This window comes from Mustela nivalis (assembly GCF_964662115.1).
Source record: "Mustela nivalis genome assembly, chromosome: 1".
NCBI classification, from domain to species: Eukaryota; Metazoa; Chordata; class Mammalia; order Carnivora; family Mustelidae; genus Mustela; species Mustela nivalis.
Window position 1 is genome coordinate 186550903 of NC_139020.1, and position 20761 is coordinate 186571663.

A 20761-nucleotide genomic window follows, 5' to 3' on the forward strand; every position below is an offset into this window, starting at 1 on the left:
TAGTTACAGATTATCCTTATTGACCCTAAACAGCCTCTAGAATTATCAAGTAGACTGACTTTTCAGAACCATGCAGAGATCTTGGTATCAGTGACAAAATCTTGGTGTGTAGGTTTCTTTGCAGTTCAAAGGCCTTGCTGTACCTTGACTGAGGGATAATGTAGGGCACGATGCCAGGAGAGATCACCTGACTAGAAGCCAGATGTCACGAGATCTACCTTTGTCACATCACTCACTATCGGCGTGATTCCAAGTCAGTTGCTCAGTGTTCTTTTGTTCTCTGCCAGCTTCAACTGTTACATGGAAAGAGTAGTGGCACCCTCCCAGAGTTCTTGTGAGTGCTCCATAACATAGACCATGCAAAGCTTGTTCACAGGTATCCCACACCACACAACAAAAAACACCCCTGGTCTAACACAGAGGTCAGCAAGCTACAGCCACAGGACGAATCTGGCCCACTATCTATTTTTATAAATAAAGTTTTATTAGCACACAGCCAGATCCATTCATTTACATGTTGTCTGTGGCAGCTTGCACCCCACAATGGCAGAGTTGAGTAGCTGCCATGAAGACCTTATGACCTTGAAAGCCCCCAAATTTTGCTATCTGGCTCCTTCTAGGAAATAGTTTGCCAACTCCTGGTCAGGCATCACCAGCCAAATCCAAATTCCCACTCTTCCAAAGCTTTATTCCAAGAGCCTCTGAAAAGGAGAAAACGGAAAATTCCTGAAAAGCAGGCAGCCCTTGCTTCCTCAAATAACACACAATGAAAGAAACGGATTCTTAAAGACTTCCTAATGGATGAAGTGTCCTGTCACTGAAACGTACATTCTGGGCCAAATACGGAAAGCAGTTCTCAGAGCTTAACTGCTGAGTGGTGAGTGAAATGCTCTGAGCAGGTGTGCCAGTACGACTCACATCACCTGCTGCTGTGGCCTTGCGAATGGCTTCCTGGGGACGGCACTAGGTTAGGGTCAAGTTATTTCACTCGAAGACTCATTTCTTTATTTTGGAAAAGGCAGGTAGTAACACCTGCCCCACAAGCAGCAAGGCCATGAAACAAGGACTCGGGCTTTTAGGTTTCAGAGCCACTGCCACCGTAAGTTAGAGAACAGCTTTGTTGCCACTACCTCAGCACTCTTGACTTCTTGAGGAGTTAAGAAATTTGTTTTGTGTGTCCCCAAAGAAAACATCCACCCTTAGAAAATTCTGTAAAAAAGAACCTGCTGTCAAAGCATGTTTTTCTCGCCATCTCTCCCTTTCTCTGAAACTAATTTCTGCCTCATTCTCGAAACCTCTGACCCCTGTTCAGTCTTCATTCAGAGCCAAATCTTTGCTCCGTTTACGCAAGGGTTTATTAGAATTCACTACCAGCCCGTATCTATTTATCTTTGTATGTTTATTTTCCACCTAGAACAGGAAACCGCATAAGCACCTGGACAGTTTCTGCTGATGAATGCAAGTCATCTTTCCTCCTGAAAGGAAAATTCCTTATGGACTTCCAGCGGTGACAAGAGAAAGGTTAAAACATATCATAACCTTGGGAACCTTTCAATAGGTTTCTCTCTGATTTCATGAAGCTCGTCATTCCCTAATGTGATCCAGATAACAATGTCTAGTGGGGAAATTGAAAATATAAATGGAAATGAACTAAAGGAATCTTCATCTAAAAGAATATGAAAAGTATTATCCCATAACTGATTGAATGGGCCCTGGGGACTCTGTATTGGGAAGAAAAAAAAAGTGATAACCATCATTAAGAACCCCACTTGGTGTTCCTACATTTTTTGTGCGCACATACAATTACGCTTTCATTATGCCACAGCCTTTTTTTGGATCAACAATAAGTGCAAGTCTTTCAAACCCAAATGTGTCACTTTGAGTTTCCAGACAAAGACTTCGAGCCTCCTGCTTGTTGGAAGCATTTGCTTTTCCAGCCGAGAGGACAGCATCTGCAAACATCTGTTCTCAAGGGCCCCGCTGGGTGTTGGGCACTAAACACTGATGGGAATGTTCACATGAGAAGCAGAACTGGGCATGAACAGCTCAAAGTGAGGTCAGATTGTCTAGGGTCTGAGATCCTGAGAACAGTGATTAAAAATCACATGGTCCCAGGGATCCTCCGTGGAATGGTCATGTGTAAGGCTGATTGAACACAGAAGGAGTGGAGGGGAGAGTGGACAGCTGCCTGGTCAAGGCAGCTGTAAGAGCAGCAGGTGGGGGGCGGGGGGGCGGGGAAAGAGAAGGAAGAATTCTGGGAATAATAGCCTGCCTTTATTGAGCACTTACTATGTGCTAGGACCTGCCGTGCGTTTGCATAGCTCATTTAATATTTACAATAACCATAACCACTAAAAAGTGCTTCACGGAAGTTCTGTGTTGTGGTTGGTGGTTTTTCCAATGAAAGAACAAGCAATCTGTTTAGAAGAGCCTGATTCCAGGAAAGACCTCGGTTTTCCTTGCGGTGTAGTTAGGCAGCGGGGGCATGGTGGACAGAGCCCCTGGGAGGATCAGGCCCCGCCCCCGCCGGCAGCTGCTGCATCACAGAGCACAGCCCCGGCTGGGGGCGCCCTCCGCGGGTGGAGGGAGCTGCGCTGACACAGAGAAGGTACCCACCCCATCCCCACCCCCACCCCTGACAGACACGCAGGGGGGCGGCGGGGGGGGGGCCGGGGAGGTCTCTTCAAACTGCAAGTCAGTTCTGAACATCTGCGCACAACAGGGAGCTTTTACCAAGTCCTTGTCGCTGTCCTTCGTGAACGTCTTCTCCTTCTCATCCTCGTTCTTGGTCCAGCTGTAGGAGATCATATAGTTCATGATGGGCGGGTGGTAGATGGTCTCGGGCTGGCTCCAGGACACCTGCAGTGCAGTCTGGTTCAGAGGCTGCACCTTCATGTGGACTGGCGGAGAGCTGCAAACTGAAGACAAGCACAGGCGCGCGCTCAGGGCCTCCCCGCCCAGCGCACGCGTCCGTCCTCCGCCCCGCAGTTCCTAACCAGGGCACCAGCGGGGTACAGGACACAGCCGTCCTCCCTCCGCCCAGATTCACCTGCTGCTAACAGTCTGCACCTGTGTTCTCCCATGCTCCCCCCCTCCTCTCTCACACACACACACAGTTGTTTTCCTGCAAAATCACGGGACACAGCTCGCAAACCTGCTGACACGTCACTCCCTCATACTTGGGGCATTCTCTCCTCTAACTGCACTGCCCTGCACACTTGCACCCTCTTCCCCAAATCCCTATGCTGAAGCCTCACCTCTAACCTCATGGTATTTGAAGGTGGGGCCTTGGGGAGGAAACTGAGTCAGGAAGGTGGAGCCCTCCTGATGAACGGGATTCATGTTCTCATAAAAGAGACCCCAGAGAACCATGCCACCCCTTCACACCGCGAGCACACAGCCATCTATGAACCAGGAAGCCGGCTCTCACCAGACAGAAAATCAGCCCGTGCCTTATCTTGCACTTGCTGGCCTCCGGGACCAGGAAGAAAAAGATTTGTTGTTTACAAACCACCCAAGCTACCGCAGTTTGTTGCAGCAGCCTGAGCTAAGACAATAACCATAATAACATTATCATACCTAAGAAAATAAACATTAATTCAATAACATGATCAGAGGGGCACCTAGGCGGCCCAGTAGCTTAAGACTCGGACTCTCGGTTTTGGTTCAGGTCATGATCTCAGGGTTATGAGCTCAAACCCGGGCGTTGTGCTCCCTGCTCAGTGGGGAATCTGATGGAGATTTCTCTCCCTCTTCCTCCGCCCCTCCTGCTCCTGCTCTTTCTCTCAAGTAAATAAATAAATCTTTAAGAAAATATACCTAGGTCATATTCAAATGTCCCTGATGGTGTGCAATGATTATTTCTAGACATTTCCCCCCAATGTCATGCTGTATTTAGTTGTCATAACACCTAGACTCTTCAAATCTATTAGAGTCCCTAGCTTTTTTCCTTGGTGACTTGTTTGAAGCCAGGCCGTTTGGCTGTGGAGTATTCCAACAAACTAAAATTATAGATGAAATTTTGCTGTAGGGGCGCTTGGGTAGCTCAATCCATTAAGCGTTTGCCTTTGGCTCAGGTAATGATCTTGGGGTCCTGGGATCGAGCCCCACACTGGGCTCCTTGCTCAGCGGAAAGCCTGCGTCTCTCTCTCCCACTCTCCCTGCTTGTGTTCCCTCTCTCTGTGTCAAATAAATAAATAAAATCTTAAAAAAATTTTGCTGTAAATAGTTCAGAGTATAAACACATATAATTTAAAAAGAGACTTTAGGGAATTTCAAAGCAAAGACACAAATGTGGATGATTGTCCTCTGGACGAGCAGCACCTCATGTGATTGCCCTGCTGGAGGGCATGAGGAAAGCCAGGCAAATTCTCCTCACTCCTGCGGCTGGCAGGTTTGAAAGGACAGGTGGTTCTCCGTCGCTTTACAGACAAGACCAGTCAAGGGTCAACACTATCAAGCTGGCCTTTAAAAGTGTGACATTTAGGCCCTCAGATGTGTTCCTTCCGAGTGGCCATCAACCTGCTTCCAGGGGACTTACGGGCTACAGCAGGGTTTCTGAGTCTCAGCATTACTGACCCTGGGCCAGACAAGTCTCCGTTCTTGGGGGTGGGGATGGGGTGGTGCTCCTCTGCCCGTGGGATGTTTGGCAGACTCCCTGCTCTATACCAAATAGATGCAAGGAACGCTCCCTGCCCAAGTTATGACAATGCAAAAGGTCCCTGGATAATGCCAGATGTCTCCTGGAAGACCAGTTGCCCCCAGCTGAAAACCACTGGTCTAAAGGGGGAGATGAGGATTCAGCAAAGAATGACAGGTGCAGCTGGTATGACACACCTGGATGGAATGGATGGGCATGAGGAGAGGCACGCGGTGTTTTCCAAGCACACCAGGGGAGGATCTGACGCAGGCTTTGCCAACAACTCCCCTGAGGAAGGCACATCTGCCTGAGAGCCGACAGGTGAGTGGAGATGCAAGCCGTGGGAGTTAGGGGAGGACGAGAGGGCAGGTCAAGGGACCACAGCAGGGAGAAGACCTGAGAGGCCAGAAGGAAGCCAGGAGGGCTGGATCCGGGCCCAGAGAAGGATGTAAGAGGCAAAGAGTGCAGCTGGAGTGAGAGGCCTCACACCAGATGCAAAGTCTGGTCTTTACCCTCTGAGCACTGAGAAGCCACTAGAAAGATATGAACCAGAGAACAAAGCAAGCAGGTCTGCACTTTTCAAGATCCCTTGAACTTCTACCTTCAGGTGGAAGAATGTGGAGGAGCCAGGAGTGAAGGAGAGAGGTGGGGAAGAGATACTGCAGGGGGTCGGCCTTGCAGACCAGAGAGAGGGTATGAGAACAGCGAGTTCTAGAGCAAACACTTAGAGGAAAACTGAGGCCGGGTGATGTACTGGATAGGAAGGATGTGAGGGAGAGGGGGGTAGTGAGGACCACACTCAGGTCTGGGGTGTAGGAGGTGAGCCACACTGGAGCACGTGGGTCAGGGGACCATGGCTGGGTTCTGGCGTCTCCTAGAAGATCAACTACATCGTAAGCAGCCCACTGCAAGCCAGACTCCTGCATTTTCTAACCAAGAACCCCAAGCCCAAGGCTGCCCAGAATAACATGATGGCTTTCCTGCCAGAGAAGCACGGGCCCAGCTTTAAAGACCTGGCTGCTGGAGACAAGCAGAGATTGATTTTGACAGGGAGGCATCCTTTTGCTCTTCAACTGCCAAATGACGCTTCAGCTGGAGAGATTCACTTTGTGTGACTGAGACAGGAAGGAAGGGATAAATTAATGAGGCATTCCCACTGCCCCGCAGAACCCCGGGAGGCATTGTGCCGCCTGCCTCGCAAATGCCACCAGCACAGGGACATCAAACAAGAATCCGAAGGGAGGCTTCCAGTGAGACGCTGGGGATGCAGTGACAAGATAAGGACACTAGGTGGTGCTAATACACCGCTTTTAAATAGCCCAACTTACTAAGTGGCTGTAGTTTCTCAAGACTCAGCATGGGCGGTGGGGGGGGACACGGAGGACGTGGGGGAGACAAGAATCAGGAAAAGATCTACATCCGTCCTTCTAGGCGCCAATAATGAACCAAGGAGATCAAGTATTGGAAAGCTTCCATCTCTCACTGATGACCGTGTCAGTGTCAGATTTCCTGATTTCTACCTCTCTTCTCACCTCCTACCATGTTCTTATTTGATCTCCTTTATTCTGAAGACATCACTCCTCTGCTCCAATTAGTGTTGAGCGGGTATGGGGATGCATCTATCTCCAACAGTTAGATCATCACCACATAAATAATTCTATCACCCACATGCGGATGCAACCATTCTTTTTATTTATTCTTTGAAATTAAAATAGCTCGGTTTTCCTTTTGATTAAGATGATTCATGTTAATGTTTTTAAAAAGAAACCCAAGTGATACAAAAAAAGAAGTGAGCTTAAAAGAAAAAAAAAAATTACTCCCAATCCCAGAATCTAGAGATAACCATTGTTCACTTTCTGGCGATCTCATATTCAGGCATCTCTTCATACACAAGGAAAAGCACACACATACAATTTGATGTAAATGGGATATGGTTTTATATTATAGTTGTTACATTGTTGTTGTGTTTTACGCAGTAAATGGTGAAAATATTTCCTTGTCAGTAAAGAGAGCCTGGCATCACTATTTTGAATGAAGGTATGCAGGTACAGAATTCCACTGTCTCAATGAACTAGAAAAAATATATATCTGAAACTAGCACAACTTTTTAAACGTTGAAATTATCATTTTGGAGACTCTGTGGATCACATGATAACTAGGGAGAATCTCTGTCCCATAGGACCTTTGTAAAAAAAAAATAAAAAAAGTTTTATTTTTATTTGAGAATTGAAAAACCATGTTACATTGTTTCAGGTATATAACAATGTACTAGAAAACACTGAGAGAAGCTCACAAAAGAGGCAGGTCTGGCCTCTAAGGAGACCATCTACTCTGACAGAAATTCAGTAACTGAGGGGGGTCCCAAGGACCATGTCTGTCCCAGACTACGTACTCAGTCTTGGAGTACAAAACCAGCTCAGGCAATATGTAGAGGAATTAGCATGGACGCACACCTGTCAAACTTTATTCATGGACACTATGTTCCAGTTTATTATGATTTTCTTTTTTATGTTTACTCGCTATTTAGATACCAAGTCCTCTATATTAGTCATTTTTTATTCAATTTATTTAAACTTAAAAAAATAGTTCCCACATGGATTTTCATGTGTTAGGAAATCTTTTGATTTTTTTTTTTTCACCTTCTTAGAATAAAACCATTATTCCTGGCTCATAAAGGTACAAAATGTTGTGCTCAAGTTGGCCCATGGGTCAGTGGTCCGTGGATCCCTGATGGAAGATAAAGGGAGGCCAAAGGTCTGTCTGAAGCGTGTTCACCACCTACATTTGTGTTCTTAGCACTGGATGCTGCCCTTCCGTACAGCCCGAGAGACTCACTCCTCCAAAGCTGAGACCTTTCCTAGCACCTACCAGTGTGGAATTATATACCTGACTTCACTGATTACCGGTAATAATAATCTACGTGCCCACTCGCATGGAGATCCATGAGGCTGCTGCGCTATCTCGCCGGCCACATTATCCCCGTGCTTACAACAGAGCGGGCCCTCAGTAAAGAGTGGCTGAAGGAATGGTACGGGGAGTGGATGGACTAATCGCTTGCTTGATTCCCCTGGTGCACGGGTCCTGTGTGCCAGCACCCCTTCCAACCCCTCTCTGGCCAGCACCCCCACCCTACCCTGACCCAGCCTCCTTGAAGGACTGGATTCAGCCTCACACTTCCCCTCTGATGTCTCTGGGCTCCCGGAGCTCCCCACTTCAACCTGCCTGTCACGTGTGTCGTCATGCGTGTCCCCGTTAGCAGCCCACCTCTCCGTCTCTGTGATCAGGCTGGAGGCGCCTCCTGGGCAGAGACCACACTCGTCATCACTCGGGCCCTCGGCAGGGCCTCAAATTTCATTCACGGAATGAGGGAAGGTATTTAGCGCCTCGGTCAGGACCCCTGATAAAGTTCCTGTCTACAGAATTTTAGTGCCACACAGTCCATCCCTGGGGTCACCTTCAGAAGCCTCAAGTTTGTGTGAAGATCCTGTCCCCCAGGCTTTAACTCTCATCTCTGTCAAGGCGATGTCTGCCAATCAGAAAAAAAATGTTGGGTCTACGAGGGGACAGAACTGCCGGTACGCTCAGCGGCTGGGGGAGGTGAAGTGACCAGATGCCCTTCAAACAACAGGCACATGAGCCTACAGCACAGCCCTATGCTCTGTATTTCCAAGTTCTGCTTGCTTTCTGGGAAAAAGTTTCCATCACTGTGATGGAAACTCTTTCCCACAAACCTCCCTTTAAAATGCAACATATAAAACACAGCATTAAGGGATTTTATGGAACAGTCTGGAAAAGCTGGTCTGATAAAGCATGAGCTTTGGAGCCAGACTCTTACACAGCCTTGTGTTCTCATCTGTACAACGGGTGGCTGATATCTGGCAAAATCCTCCTCCCAGGGTTGGGGCAAAGATTATAAACAAGAGTGGGGCTGGACAAGAGTCTGGGAGGCTCAGGCCCAGTGGCAAATACAGGGAGAAGCCACCGCGCACACACAGTGTTTTTAAGAAACTGGCATATTTTACACGTACAGCTGGATTTTTAAATTAGCGGCAGAGCAGCTTTCCCTTCAGAGCGGGGGGGGGGGGGGGAAGGGTGGTGCTCACTTTTGCCACAGTTCTCACCACTCCCCATTGCCTCTGCCCAGCCCAAGTCACTCACAGCTGCCTGGCTCCCAAGGCCAGCTGACTTTTCTGCTGGTCTAAAATGAGCACCAGGAGCACTGTCCTAGGCACCCAACAGGTGCCCAGTACCCTTGAAAATGACCTCTGCAGCTGCACCGAGCCCAGGGAGAGTGCCAGTCATCTTTTACACAAACCCAAAGCCTTTTAACCACGCGGGAGTGCCACAGCTGGCTCTCTAAACAAATCTTCCCCTGTGAGGTGTTCCTGCCATCAGCCTTCCCCTTCTCGGGGGCCTGATTACGTTCTCACTGGCGTCTGATTGCTTTACACAGGCATCTCAGATGATGCTCGGTGCCAGCTCTGAGAATTTCTGCCTTCCTTCTGAACCACCTTTAATTAGGAGCCCAGACTTCGTTAAATAATGAAGAGGCTTCTAGCAGCGCACCCAAGGTCCTCTGATTCTAAATCAATGTCAAGGATATTTTCTCAATGGTTCTTAGAAAAGGGTCGTTCCCCCTCCAGCCCCGCCCCTACCCCTCTTCCTTCTGGGTGGTAGATAAACTGATGGGACAGGCTCCGTTTCAAAGTCTGTGGTAACTCGCCTTCCACTACTGGCGGGTCTCCCTCCCTGCACCTGCCACCCGAGTGCCACGGGGGAGGAAACAGGCTGATTCCTGATCCAGACTCAAGGGGCCAGCACAGTTCAAACATAGCAACTTGACACAGAGTCGTGATTTCACAACTCTTTCAACAGAAATCCCACTGTGCCTGGGCCAGGGGTCTGGGGAAGGGGGCATCTGTGACATCATCTACCACACAGCGTCATGTCCGAGGCAGACAGGGAGAGGGGACAGTAAGGTACTCTATCTCCTCTCAGAGCGGAAGGGATGCACTCAAGTGACCCAGAGCCAAAGAGCCTTGCCTCAGACAGCTTAAATGCCTGTCACTTCTTTATCATCCGGCTCAGCTTAAGAACACTTGAACATGGAGTCCTGTAGGGGAAATTTCCAAAGAAATGGCCTCAGGGAAGGATTTTTCTTTTTGACGGGCTGAATCAAAGAGGCCTAGGTAAACACGAAATCCCCAAAGCGGACCACGTAGGACTTTAAACCTGGAATCCCGGTGCTCTGAGTTGTCACCTCGCCCACCCTAAGTGAGCTCACAAAAAGGAAGCCGCACAGGGACTGAGCCAGAACCGGGAAGGAGGACATCAAAGCCAGGCAGCTCTGGCATGTTGGGTTTTTATGACATCCCAATAATGTCCGTTTGGAGCTGCCAAGCATGCTGAGGGCCAGGCTCCAGGCCCTCATCTCAAATAATCCATGCACACACAACTAAATCTGAGTGGTGGGTTCAATTCTCCCCATTAAAGATGACGAGGATCTGGGATTCAGGGAGCCCAAGTCACGGCACTGGGCCAGTGACAGAGAGGGAGGAGGGTTCTAAACTAGAACCCCGTCTGTTGCACTTAAAACCGGAGCGGGTGGCGGGTGAGCCGTGGGAAGGTCATGGGCTTTCTGTTCACATATGCCTCCCACGTCGGTTCGCTATCTGCAAGATGGCAATAAAAATGTCAGGAGTGTTATTCCGAGGTTTCAAAGGTGAAACTGGCCCCACACAGGTACTATGCATCACTACACAGCCTCCTTCTCCCCTCAGCCGTCCCCATCTGCTCTGTTCTCAATGACAGAGGAGAGTGTAAGGTGTCTAGACAGTTTCCACAGCAGCCTCCCACTCCTTCAAGGCCCTGGATGGATGGAGCTCTATCACTACTCTCCCTCTCAGAAATGCAGTCTAAGCTTTTGGTCCCCCAATCCATCACAGGGATGCTGGAATTACAAGGGGTAGTGCAGGGTGCCCCTCCCAATGCCTTTACTCCCTGCTGTTCCATGCTGACGCTGCAACAGTAACGAGTCCTATTTGGTGAGCCTGGCCCTGGGCCGAGTTAGTGCACTTCAAAAACCGGGGCATGAAATCCTCTCTGTCATTCTCTGAGGCTCCCGGCTCCATTCTTACCCTGGTTTCGGAGTCAGAGATCCAAGAGGGTCATCCATTCACCTTCTCACTTTGGAGCAGACAAGCTGCTTTGGTTCTGGACACACCAGAAATTTTGGGGTAAAACTTTCAGGGTAAATGAATGAAAGGCACAAGCACATTCTGACTGACATACAGGAAGCGTGCTGTTGAGAGTTGCTATGGTTAAGTATTTATTGAGCACCTACTAGGTACCAGGATGTGGACTGGGAACTAGGGATAAAGGGGAATACAAACTGACCTGGTCTGGGACCTCCTAGAGATTACAGCCCAGAGAGAGAAACACACCAACCACTTAATCCTCCTAAAACAGAGTTCTTAATTCAGGGCTTCTTAGGGGCTCTAGAATGAATCCACAGACATCTGTGAACACGGATGGGTAAAAAAATACACTTTTGTTTTCACGGATCTCTCCCTAAAATTGAGCATTGCCTTACATTTCAAATGCCGGCAACAAAGTGCAGTAGCAGTAATTAGCAGGACCTATGAGACATCACCAAAGGAAATCACAGATATATTCCTGTTAGATTACAGTTGTTGCCAAGATCTCAAATTTTCCTTCATGTTCATTATTATTTCAAAATTACAACGGTTATTAGACCTGCTGTTAGATTTTATAATTTAATGCCTTCATCAAGAAGTGGATAAATTACTGTATTCCAATTAAATTTTTTTGGATAATATCTAGGGATAATTGGCTTCCTTGGTAATCTATTTTACTTTATTTTATGCATCTAAAAAACCACCAAAATGAAGTCTGTGGGATTCACCAGACAGCTCCTAGGGCTTGTGGCATCCAAAATGTTTAAATACTCCCAGCCCTAAGGATTATATAATTATAAAAATATTACATTTATTCTGTACAAAGGTTTTTTGTTTTTGTTTTTAAAGATTTTATTTATTTGAAAAAGTGTATGAGAGAGAGAGGAAGAGAGCACAAGTGGTGGGGAAGGGGCAGGGGGAAAAAGCAGACTCTCTGCTGAGCCCAACGTGGGGGTTTATCCCAGCACCTGAGATCACGACCCGAGCTGAAGACAGGCACTTAACTGACTGAGCCACCCAGGCGCCCTTGTACAAAGGATTAATGAGGGACCTTGACCCAGGTTTGGGGGGTTGGTTAGGAAAGATTTACTGACCAGAATGACGTCTGAACTGACATCTGAACAAGAATAAGTTTTATCCAGTGAACAGGAAGGAAGGAGGCTTAGATATGTCTGACAGAAAAAAACAAACAAACAAAAAAACAACCAAAAACCAAAAACCAAAAAACACCCAGCTTATACGAAGGCCCTGCAGCTGGAAACCTGGAAAAAAGTCTAGAATGGCAGACAGCACAGAATGAAGAGAAAGGGTCTAAGGCCAGGTCTCGAAGTCAGTAGGTGTTGGAGCCAGAGTCCACCCAGGTGGGTCTTACTCAAGTCCAGCCTTTGCTGACAGTCACTTTCTCGTGACGGGACAGACTCTGGTGCCCCACATTGTACCAAGCACAAGGACAACTGTTTTTAGGTTTTAAATCTATGGTGTTTTCAGTAATGCAAATGGCATCCGGTTATGGGACAACAGAAAACATAAATGTTCATTCCTGCCCTGGTTCCTGGCATAGAGCTCCTAAAAGCCTTGCAATTGTCTGAGTGCTAAGAGCACTAGGGGAATCTCCTGTTCTACTGTTTGTTTCTGACCCCATCCCCGGCAGAGGGCTCCTGCCACTCTTGTAAATCTCTATGTGATAACATGCTCCTAACTCCACAGGGACAGAGGAAACTCCTACACTGGGGACCCTCCCAGACCTTGACCTACGTACTTCTTCACCTGCGTCCTTTATCATTTGCTCTCGTGGACTGGTGAGCATAATTATGTGTTTCTCCATGTGCGGCTCTCTAGCAGATTAGTCAAACCTGAAGCGGGGGTTGTGGGAGCTTGTGATTTGTAGCCAAGTTGGACAGAGGTTTTTGGTAACCTGGGGACCTACCACCTCTGACTGCCATCTGAAGTGGGGTGGGCAAAGTCTTTGGGGACTGAGCCCTTAATCTGTGGGATCTGATGCTCTATCTCCAGGGAGATAGTATCCAAACTGAGTTCAGTCTGTAGGACACCCAGCTGGTGGCAGAGTACTGCTTACTGGGAGCTCTTCCCCACCAATTTGGTAACCAGAAGTGCCTAAAGTGAGTTTTCAGTGTAAAAGTAAGGGACACACGCACAGGAGGTGGAGAACTGGGGCTTTCCCTACGCAGGAGGAGAACTGTAAGTTTCTCTAACCCATCTGCAGATTTTTTTTTCTAACCACCCAATGGCAACCCCTCCATTCCCATGAACAAGAGATGGTGTGCAGTTTCCCGGCCAATAACTGAGGGTTAGAGGCTCTGTGTGGCCATTACCACAGAAGACAGCAAATTCTTATCCCATCGGCTGTCTCTGCTGTGTATGTAACAGAGCCCCACGCTCAGAATACAGCAGCAGTGGTGGCAGCGGCGGCAGCCAGCGTCCAGGAAGGCTGAAGCAGAAATTCTATTCTCCAGTCTTCCAAGCATGTGGTTCTGACTTTCCCACATTATGCTCTTCCTGATCTCCCTACTTGGAGTCTTTTTTTTTTTCGTGAGAGCCTTCTTCCTTTGAGAACTAAAGGCCATGGGAGGTGTCCATGTCCTGTGCAGGAAGCAGCATTGTTCAGCCTGGCGCTCAGGGAGGTGGCGAAGTTCAGAATGAGGCATATTCCCAGCCCCACTTGACAACAGCTGCTTCTCGGACATTGGGTGGGAGACGGGACTCCCCGGACTGCAGGGCCGCCTTCTCTCCCTTTCAAGCTGAAGGCGCTGTGACTTCCTGCCAAAAGGGCAAAGTGGACCCATCCCACTCTAAGTGGGCACAGCATCCTCTCCAGACAGTCCAGTCTACCTTCTCCCTCTGCCTTGCTCTGGGTACGGGATCCAAAGGGAGTGTACTAGACACCAGGGTGCAGGCCTAGGGTGAACAGAGGCCCAGTGTCCCCGTGCTGGAGCTGGGTTTTCTCCGGCTAAGTCTCCTATCCCCACCACTGAAATGACGTTATGGCCTCAGGGATTACCAAGAAATGCCCGGGTCACCTAGAGTTCTATAGCTGCCCTCAGCAATGTGAGACTTTTGTCGAAACACCACCCAAGATCTAAGCTCCCATGAGCTGCCTCTATAAGTGAGTACAACAGCCATGTCAAGAGATCAACTAATGACCCACACTGATAGGTTTAGCCATTGATTCTAGATGATTATGATTCATTAGGTCAAGCTGCCCATATCTGTTTCAATTTGGTTCTTACGATAACTTTTCTCTTACAAAGAGGTATCTCCAAGGCTGGGTATCTATTAGGTTTGAAAGGGGTGTCCTTGCTCCTGCACAATGGTCACTTGTCAGCTTTAAATCTCTGCCTCTTGGGTGCCTGGGTTCAGGTCATGATTCCAGGGTCCTGGGATTGAGCCCCGGGGTTGAGGGGCGAGGGGAGTTCCTACTCAGCAGGAGGTCTGCTTCTCTCTCTCCCTCTTCCCTGCTTGTGTTCTCTCTCTCTCACTCTCTCAAATAAATAAAATCTTTAAAAAAAAATTAAATTTCTGACTCTCCCTTGGCATTTTCCTCTTACTTGTTCTCAGTTGTGGCTCAGGGCATGAGCTCCACTGCTCGGATTTCAAGCTTGTTTCGACCCCCAGATGTGGCATCTGTACCAACTGGCCATTTGGTTAGGATGGCCCTCGATGGGATGGTTCCAGGGTCTCCTGTATCTGGGGAATGGCCTTGAACAGCCAATCCTAGGGCTGATCAAGAGGACCCAAGAGGAGAACAGAGGACAGAAGTCAGCTGCGAGCAGGGAGACCAGACTATGAACAGGTAGCGCCCCTGGTGGACACCAGTGGCAATTATCTATTCAACCCACAGGAGGACAAAGGCCCCTTGGTCTCTAGCTGCACCTGGCATGTAGATCCACAGGCAGTGAGGAGCCACATGGGTTTCTAGCTGGTTTCTGGAACCAGCGGTTTTAAGTGGTGAGGATGTTCCTGACTGAGAAGGCTCTTTTCTTCCGGGCAGGCTTGGCTGTCGCCAGCCCATGAGCACAGAAACTGCAGGGCTCCTCACACTCCATGATACCTATTATGATTTAGTGTCAGACGTGTAGACAGCACCTTTCCAACACAGGTAGAGATTTGAAATAGGAGAGCAAAGATGCTCATTTCAAGCGCTCAGACCATTGCTTTGCAATTGCAAAACCGTGTATGACGGGGTGCAGGAGTGAAGCCCACAGCCAGGAGGACCGCTGGTTGTGCCAGGAAGGCAAGAGAAAAAGATGCTTCCAGAGGACTCGACACAGGCTCCCACGACTGTGCCTTTACAGAGGGGTCTCTGATATCAGACCCTAACCCTAGGGAGGTTAGAGGTTTCTTGTGGCCTGAGAAAGCCAAGGGTTCTGCACACCTTCCTTGCACCTGAAGAAAAACAGCCTCAACTAAAGCCTGTTTGTTTGTGGAATAATCAGCAGGAAGATAAATAGTTTTGTCTCCCAGCTACATTCCTCCTGTGGCTCCACGGAGATGAGCATGAACGTCTCGAAGCCTCATGCTTCATGGGCCATGAATGCTGGTTATCTAGGAAGAGGGGATGTCTGTCACTCTGGGAGGAAGGATGCTGTTGGCTTTTATTAATTTCCAGGTTACTGTTCACCAGCTCCACAGTGTCTATACAAACAAATCCGATGTCAGGGAAGGTTTTTCTAGAGAGCAAAGAAAAGCTGAAGCCATAGGAGGGTTGCTAAGTTGGCCCTGAAGATCGAACTCTGCCTATCTGCCTGGAGACAGTGAGAATTAAGTAATTAGGTAATATTTATAAAGTATGACAACCATAGATGGCCCATAGTGTCTGTTACTGATGTCAGCTCAACAGCTCTCAAGCCATAACACAGCTCTGCCTAGAAGCATCCCGACACCAGTGCCTATCCCATGTTAAGTGGTCATTCTCTGCTTTTTGGTGTGGTGGGGTGGTTGTTCCTTGGGACAGAGAGAAAAGCCCTCTGTCCGTGGTTTTATGAGATGAACATTTCCATATAAGTAGTTTATGGCCAAAGGAGAAGATGGCTTCCCAAATTTCAGGAGATGCTCTGATGTCGGGGCCCGGGAGCCAAATGTCTATAGCTATTCTCCCAAAAGAGGACCTAGTTCTGGCCTTGATCATAAATGTCCCAACTGTGCCAATTCTGGTAGCAAGAATCCTTTGACTCCTGGCCACCTGGCTTGTATGGATTAGCTTAATCCATTCAACCACCTGTCCCTCTTTCCCACCCACCCATTCATCCATCCATCTTCCTATCCCTCCATCCATCCACCTACCTCCCACTCCTCCTCCCATTCATCCATCCATCCATCCATCCATCCATCCATCCATCCATCCATCCAACCATTCATCCATCCACCCTCCCATTCATCCACCCATATTCACTGAGGAGCCAACAGTGAGCACTATACCCTCTCCCCACCAAAAAGAAATATAAAGACAGTCTCACCCCTCATGGAGCTTATGGGGTGGTGGGAGAGTTAGATATTAGGGGGGAAAACACACAACTGAACAGAAAATTCCAGCTGTGAGAAGTGTTACCAGAGAAAGGTCCTGACACCCCAACACAGGCAGTTGCGCCAAGCAGTCAGAAAACTTCTGTGGGGAAGATACCCTAGAATGGAGCTATGATGGCTGAGGAGGGGTGGATGAGGCACAGAGATGAGGCAATGGCCTTCTAGGTGAAAGACAGCCTGTTGGAACTGGGGGTGCAGGTGAACTGATGTGCAGGATGCCTGGATGTGGGCACCATGTAAGGACCGTGGATTTCACTGGAAAGGTTTTAAGAAATTCCAAAAGCCTCAGTTTGCATTTCTACCAGGAAGAGAGCCTGGTCCCCTTATTCTGAAATATGTTCTCCAGTGATCATGTCACATGTTAACAGTTTGTCCTGAGCATACAAAGAAGCCACAGGGGACCTACAGACCAGAAGGTATAATTATTTGCAGAGAACTTTCCATGTCCCAGGCTCTGTACTCTTTGTTCCCTACCATTGTTTCATTTTAAAGGCCAAAGCCAAGGAAGGACTTTTTTTTTTCCTTATTATTCATATTTTACAGATAAAGAAGTAAGACTTGGGTATTAACTTGAGCAAGGATGCACCAAAGTCAGTGGTTGGTCTGGAATTTGAGTTCAGGTTTGCCGGACTCCAAAATCTGTATTTTTATCAATCACTTTTTACTGTTTCATCATTCATTCATTCATTCATTCATTCATGAGCAAACAATGACTATATACCCACCATGTCCTAGGTGTCATGTCAGGTGCTGTTGATCCGAGGATGCACAAGACCCTCCCATGAGGAGGCCCCAGCATTCAGGTCAAGGGGTGCACTGGCCCTCCCAGGGAATGACCCCATGATCAAGGCCTCAGTGGCCTGTGCCTTGAGCACCCAAGATAACCAAGCAGATAAAGACTGAGCCCAGTGATTTCTTTTCAGATGATAAACTCAGATCTTTAGGAAGAATACCCAATCCCCGCAAGTATGTTTATTTTTGAAGCTCTTTTGTGCAGAGAGGGAGTAATATGCTCTGTTGTTCAAGCCACCTAATGACATTGAAAACAAAGAGGTCACTGCTGGTAGATCCATATGGAAGCTAGAAAATAAAAAGAACGCCGCATTTGGACATAAGAATGCTTTGGTTCTCATCTCTGCTCTCCCACTTCCTCCTTGAGAGTCTCTGGACGTTCCCTTGCTCTCTCTGAGCCTCAGACCCCTCCCATCTGTTAAAGAGAAACAGTAATGCTATGTTTCTCTTTTTGCTCACCCCCAACCAGCCTGTATCCAAATGATAAGTACAATCTCAGAGGCTCTATTCCAAACTCCATCCCTAGTGGATCACTTCTGTCTCTACTGGGATCACCATCATGCAACCACTATCACCCTGCAGGGACTATTTCTATCCCCCACGTCCTGGTCTTGCAAGTTCCACCCCAAGTCCCCCCTGGTACTTTAGGCATAACTTCTAGAGTGCACAAGTTCCCCAGTGGCATTTGAAGACGTCTAACAGGTGAAACAAAATTCACGGACTACAAAACATGAAGCAGGAGTACTTAATGCTGCATTAAATGTCTACGAAATATCAACTTCATGTCAACCAATCCAAGGCAAGTTATACCAACTCTTAACATAGTCACATAAAGTTACAGTAATCATAGGATGCCTGAGCAGGTAAAAATGTTTGATACAGAATGGCATGACCTTCCAAAGAATGAGGACCTAGGATGCTGGAGAATCCTAAAAACAACCCTACTTTTTTGCCTTTTTTTAAAATCATTTGCAAGGTTAAAAAGTAATGGCTAATGACAGTTATTTTTAAAAGAAGGGGGTTAAAATCACTCCACGGGGGCTGTTAAAAGTGCTTTTTCTTAAAACTTTTCTGTGCTTAAAGTTTCTAAAAGCAACAAGATAAGTTTTTGGAAGAGTTTCTGGGAGGACAGCTGCCTACAAAGGAATTAAGTGCTCAAATCAGAGCTTCTTTTAATAAGATAAAGTAATTCAAGCTCATTAATCTGGTGAGTAGAAATGATTAAACTGAAAATAGAACAATATTAATATTTTCTCCCCAAATAGCAAAAAAACATGAATTTCAATGTCAAACTCTTTTTAAAAAAATTTTATTTGTGTCAAACTCTTTTTAGAAGCAATCATGGATTTACTTCTTTGTTTGCTAATTTGGGTGGGAAATGGGATGCTCTTTCTCAATGTGCTGTGCTTTAAAACAGGCTAGTTACTTAGACATTCTCACACAGTGGTATATGTTCTTAAAAAACCACTTTTAACAAAACAGGAAGCAATCTTTACCATTGAAAATGCAGCTAAAAAAGTGATTCCCTCCATCAGCAGAACCAAAGACCCTCCTTCAAAAAACATGGCATGACTTAGGAGACTGGAGGGGGCACACAGGCAACCCAGTGTCCTCATGGTTTCCATTGCTTTTATTACATTATGCAGTGCCACTTTAATTAAGCCATCAAATCAAATTATCAGATCAAGTGCTTTTGATTCCGCTGTGATTTGAACAGGTTTCGTTAAATTAATAAACCATATGTTTCATGTTGTTGGAAGGAAAGTTATTTTTCCTTCATTCATTGTTCCAAAAGTCTTCACAATAGACAGTATTTAGTACTTAATCGCCAAATGCTCTTCCATGTGCCCGGGATGTGTTGCAGAATAACTGAAATGACAGCCCATTAAATCCTAAAGTCTGTCCAAGTTATTTACCGACAAAGGGCAGAGTGGCAAATTGGATGTCCCTTGAACAATCCACTGAGCCTAAATATTGTTTCCATTTACTGGAACTGAAGCTTTATATTTTTTATGGATGACATCCATTATAAGTCTTTCTGTAGCAACAATACAGTATTAAGATGACTTTTCCCCCCTTTCCTTTGGTGTTGTACATGACCATGCGTCTGGTGCTGGCACTGTAAGGCTGGATTCTGTTTTCTCTATTCCAGTATGTCCAATCATCCTGACAGAAGGGCAAGATGGGGGCACATTAACTCAGGCATTCCTCACTGTGCAGCTCAATGAACACCAGTTAATGATCATGGCCAAGAGAACAAGGGAGGTGTGGGGCTGTAATCAGTCTGGGGAGGCTCTCCTTACACGTCTGCTGTGAAAGATGACCAGGGGTTAAGGTGAATTGGTAAGTGGTTGGTTACTGAGTTAATAAATATTTAACTGGTCCTAAGGTCTTGAGGTGGAATGGAGAAGTAGAAGAAACTGATGCTTCATGGTCATGGTCATCACCATCTTTACGACAGAAAAAATTTACCTTAAACTGAGACTTTGATGGAGTTTCTCCACCTATGAGCCATCCCCTAGAGCACCAGTAGAGTCTGGTCTGCTGCCTGTTTTTGTAAATAAGGTGTTTTTGGAAGATAGTTTTCTACATGTATTCATTCGTGTATTATATGTCCATGACTGCCTTCATGCCAGAGTGGTCGAGCTGAGTGAGTAGTTCCCAAAGAAGACTAAGTACCAACGCGCCTAGGTGGCTCAGTCCTTAAGCGTCTGCCATTGGCTCGGGTCATGATCCCAGGGTTCTGGGATTGAGCCCCACATCAGGATCCCTGCACAGCAGGAAGTCTGCTTTTCCCTCTACAACTCCCCCTGCTTGTGTTCCCTCTCTCGCTGTGTCTCTGTCAAATTGATCAATCAATCAATCAATCAATCAATCTTAAAAAAAAAAAAAAGAGAGAGAGAGAGAGAGAGAGAGAGAGAAAGCAAGTTCTCACTCTCCGGTCCTTAACCAAGAAAGCTTACGGACTCTTGCCTTATGTAATTTAATTTATTTTTCTTTCTTCTGTAACAATAGCACAATAAATGCACAGTTCCATGATCAACACTGCAGCTCTCTTAGGCACCGAAAGTTTCCAACAATGATCAGATAGAGAATGCCAAGCAGACAGGTTTCGTTTGTTTGAATTACCGGAAGATTATAGGACACCTTCTCTCTCAAATCTTTTTTGTAGAAGACTAGAGAAGAGAAAGGAACTCTTCCTTTCTGTTGGGACTCTCCACTGCATTAAGGTCTAAGGTCAATCATCCATGCCCTCGAGGCTGCCTGCCTCCATGATGGTATTTACGACTGGCTTTTGGCCCATCATGCCATAGAACTACCTGACTCTTCTTGCAGGGAGGAAAAAAAAAAAGGTGGACCATTTGGTCATACAGACCATGATTCCATGAAATGTACACTTAAAAACAAACAGGGACATCATCAGTCATTAGGGAAATGGAAATCACTACTACTTCGCTTCTACTGGGATGGCTACTTAAAAAAAGATACACAGCAAGAGTTGCTGAGGACATGGAGAAATCCCACACACGGCTCCTGGGAACGCAAACTGGTACAAGGGCTCTGGCAAACAGGTGGGCAGTTCTTTGAAACC

The 20761-nt window shown here is 47.0% G+C and overlaps 1 protein-coding gene across 6 annotated transcripts in view; it reads right to left on the reverse strand.

The window, feature by feature from the left end:
* PTPRG (protein tyrosine phosphatase receptor type G) overlaps positions 1 to 20761 on the reverse strand; it is a gene marked incomplete at its 5' end in the record, with an annotated part of 700341 nt that overhangs the window by 105720 nt on the left and 573860 nt on the right. For all 6 annotated transcript variants that reach the window (XM_082727351.1, XM_082727352.1, XM_082727350.1 and 3 more), the window contains one exon: positions 2734 to 2918. In XM_082727351.1, coding sequence (XP_082583477.1) covers positions 2734 to 2918 — 185 coding nt within the window. The remainder of the gene's footprint in view (positions 1 to 2733; positions 2919 to 20761) is intronic.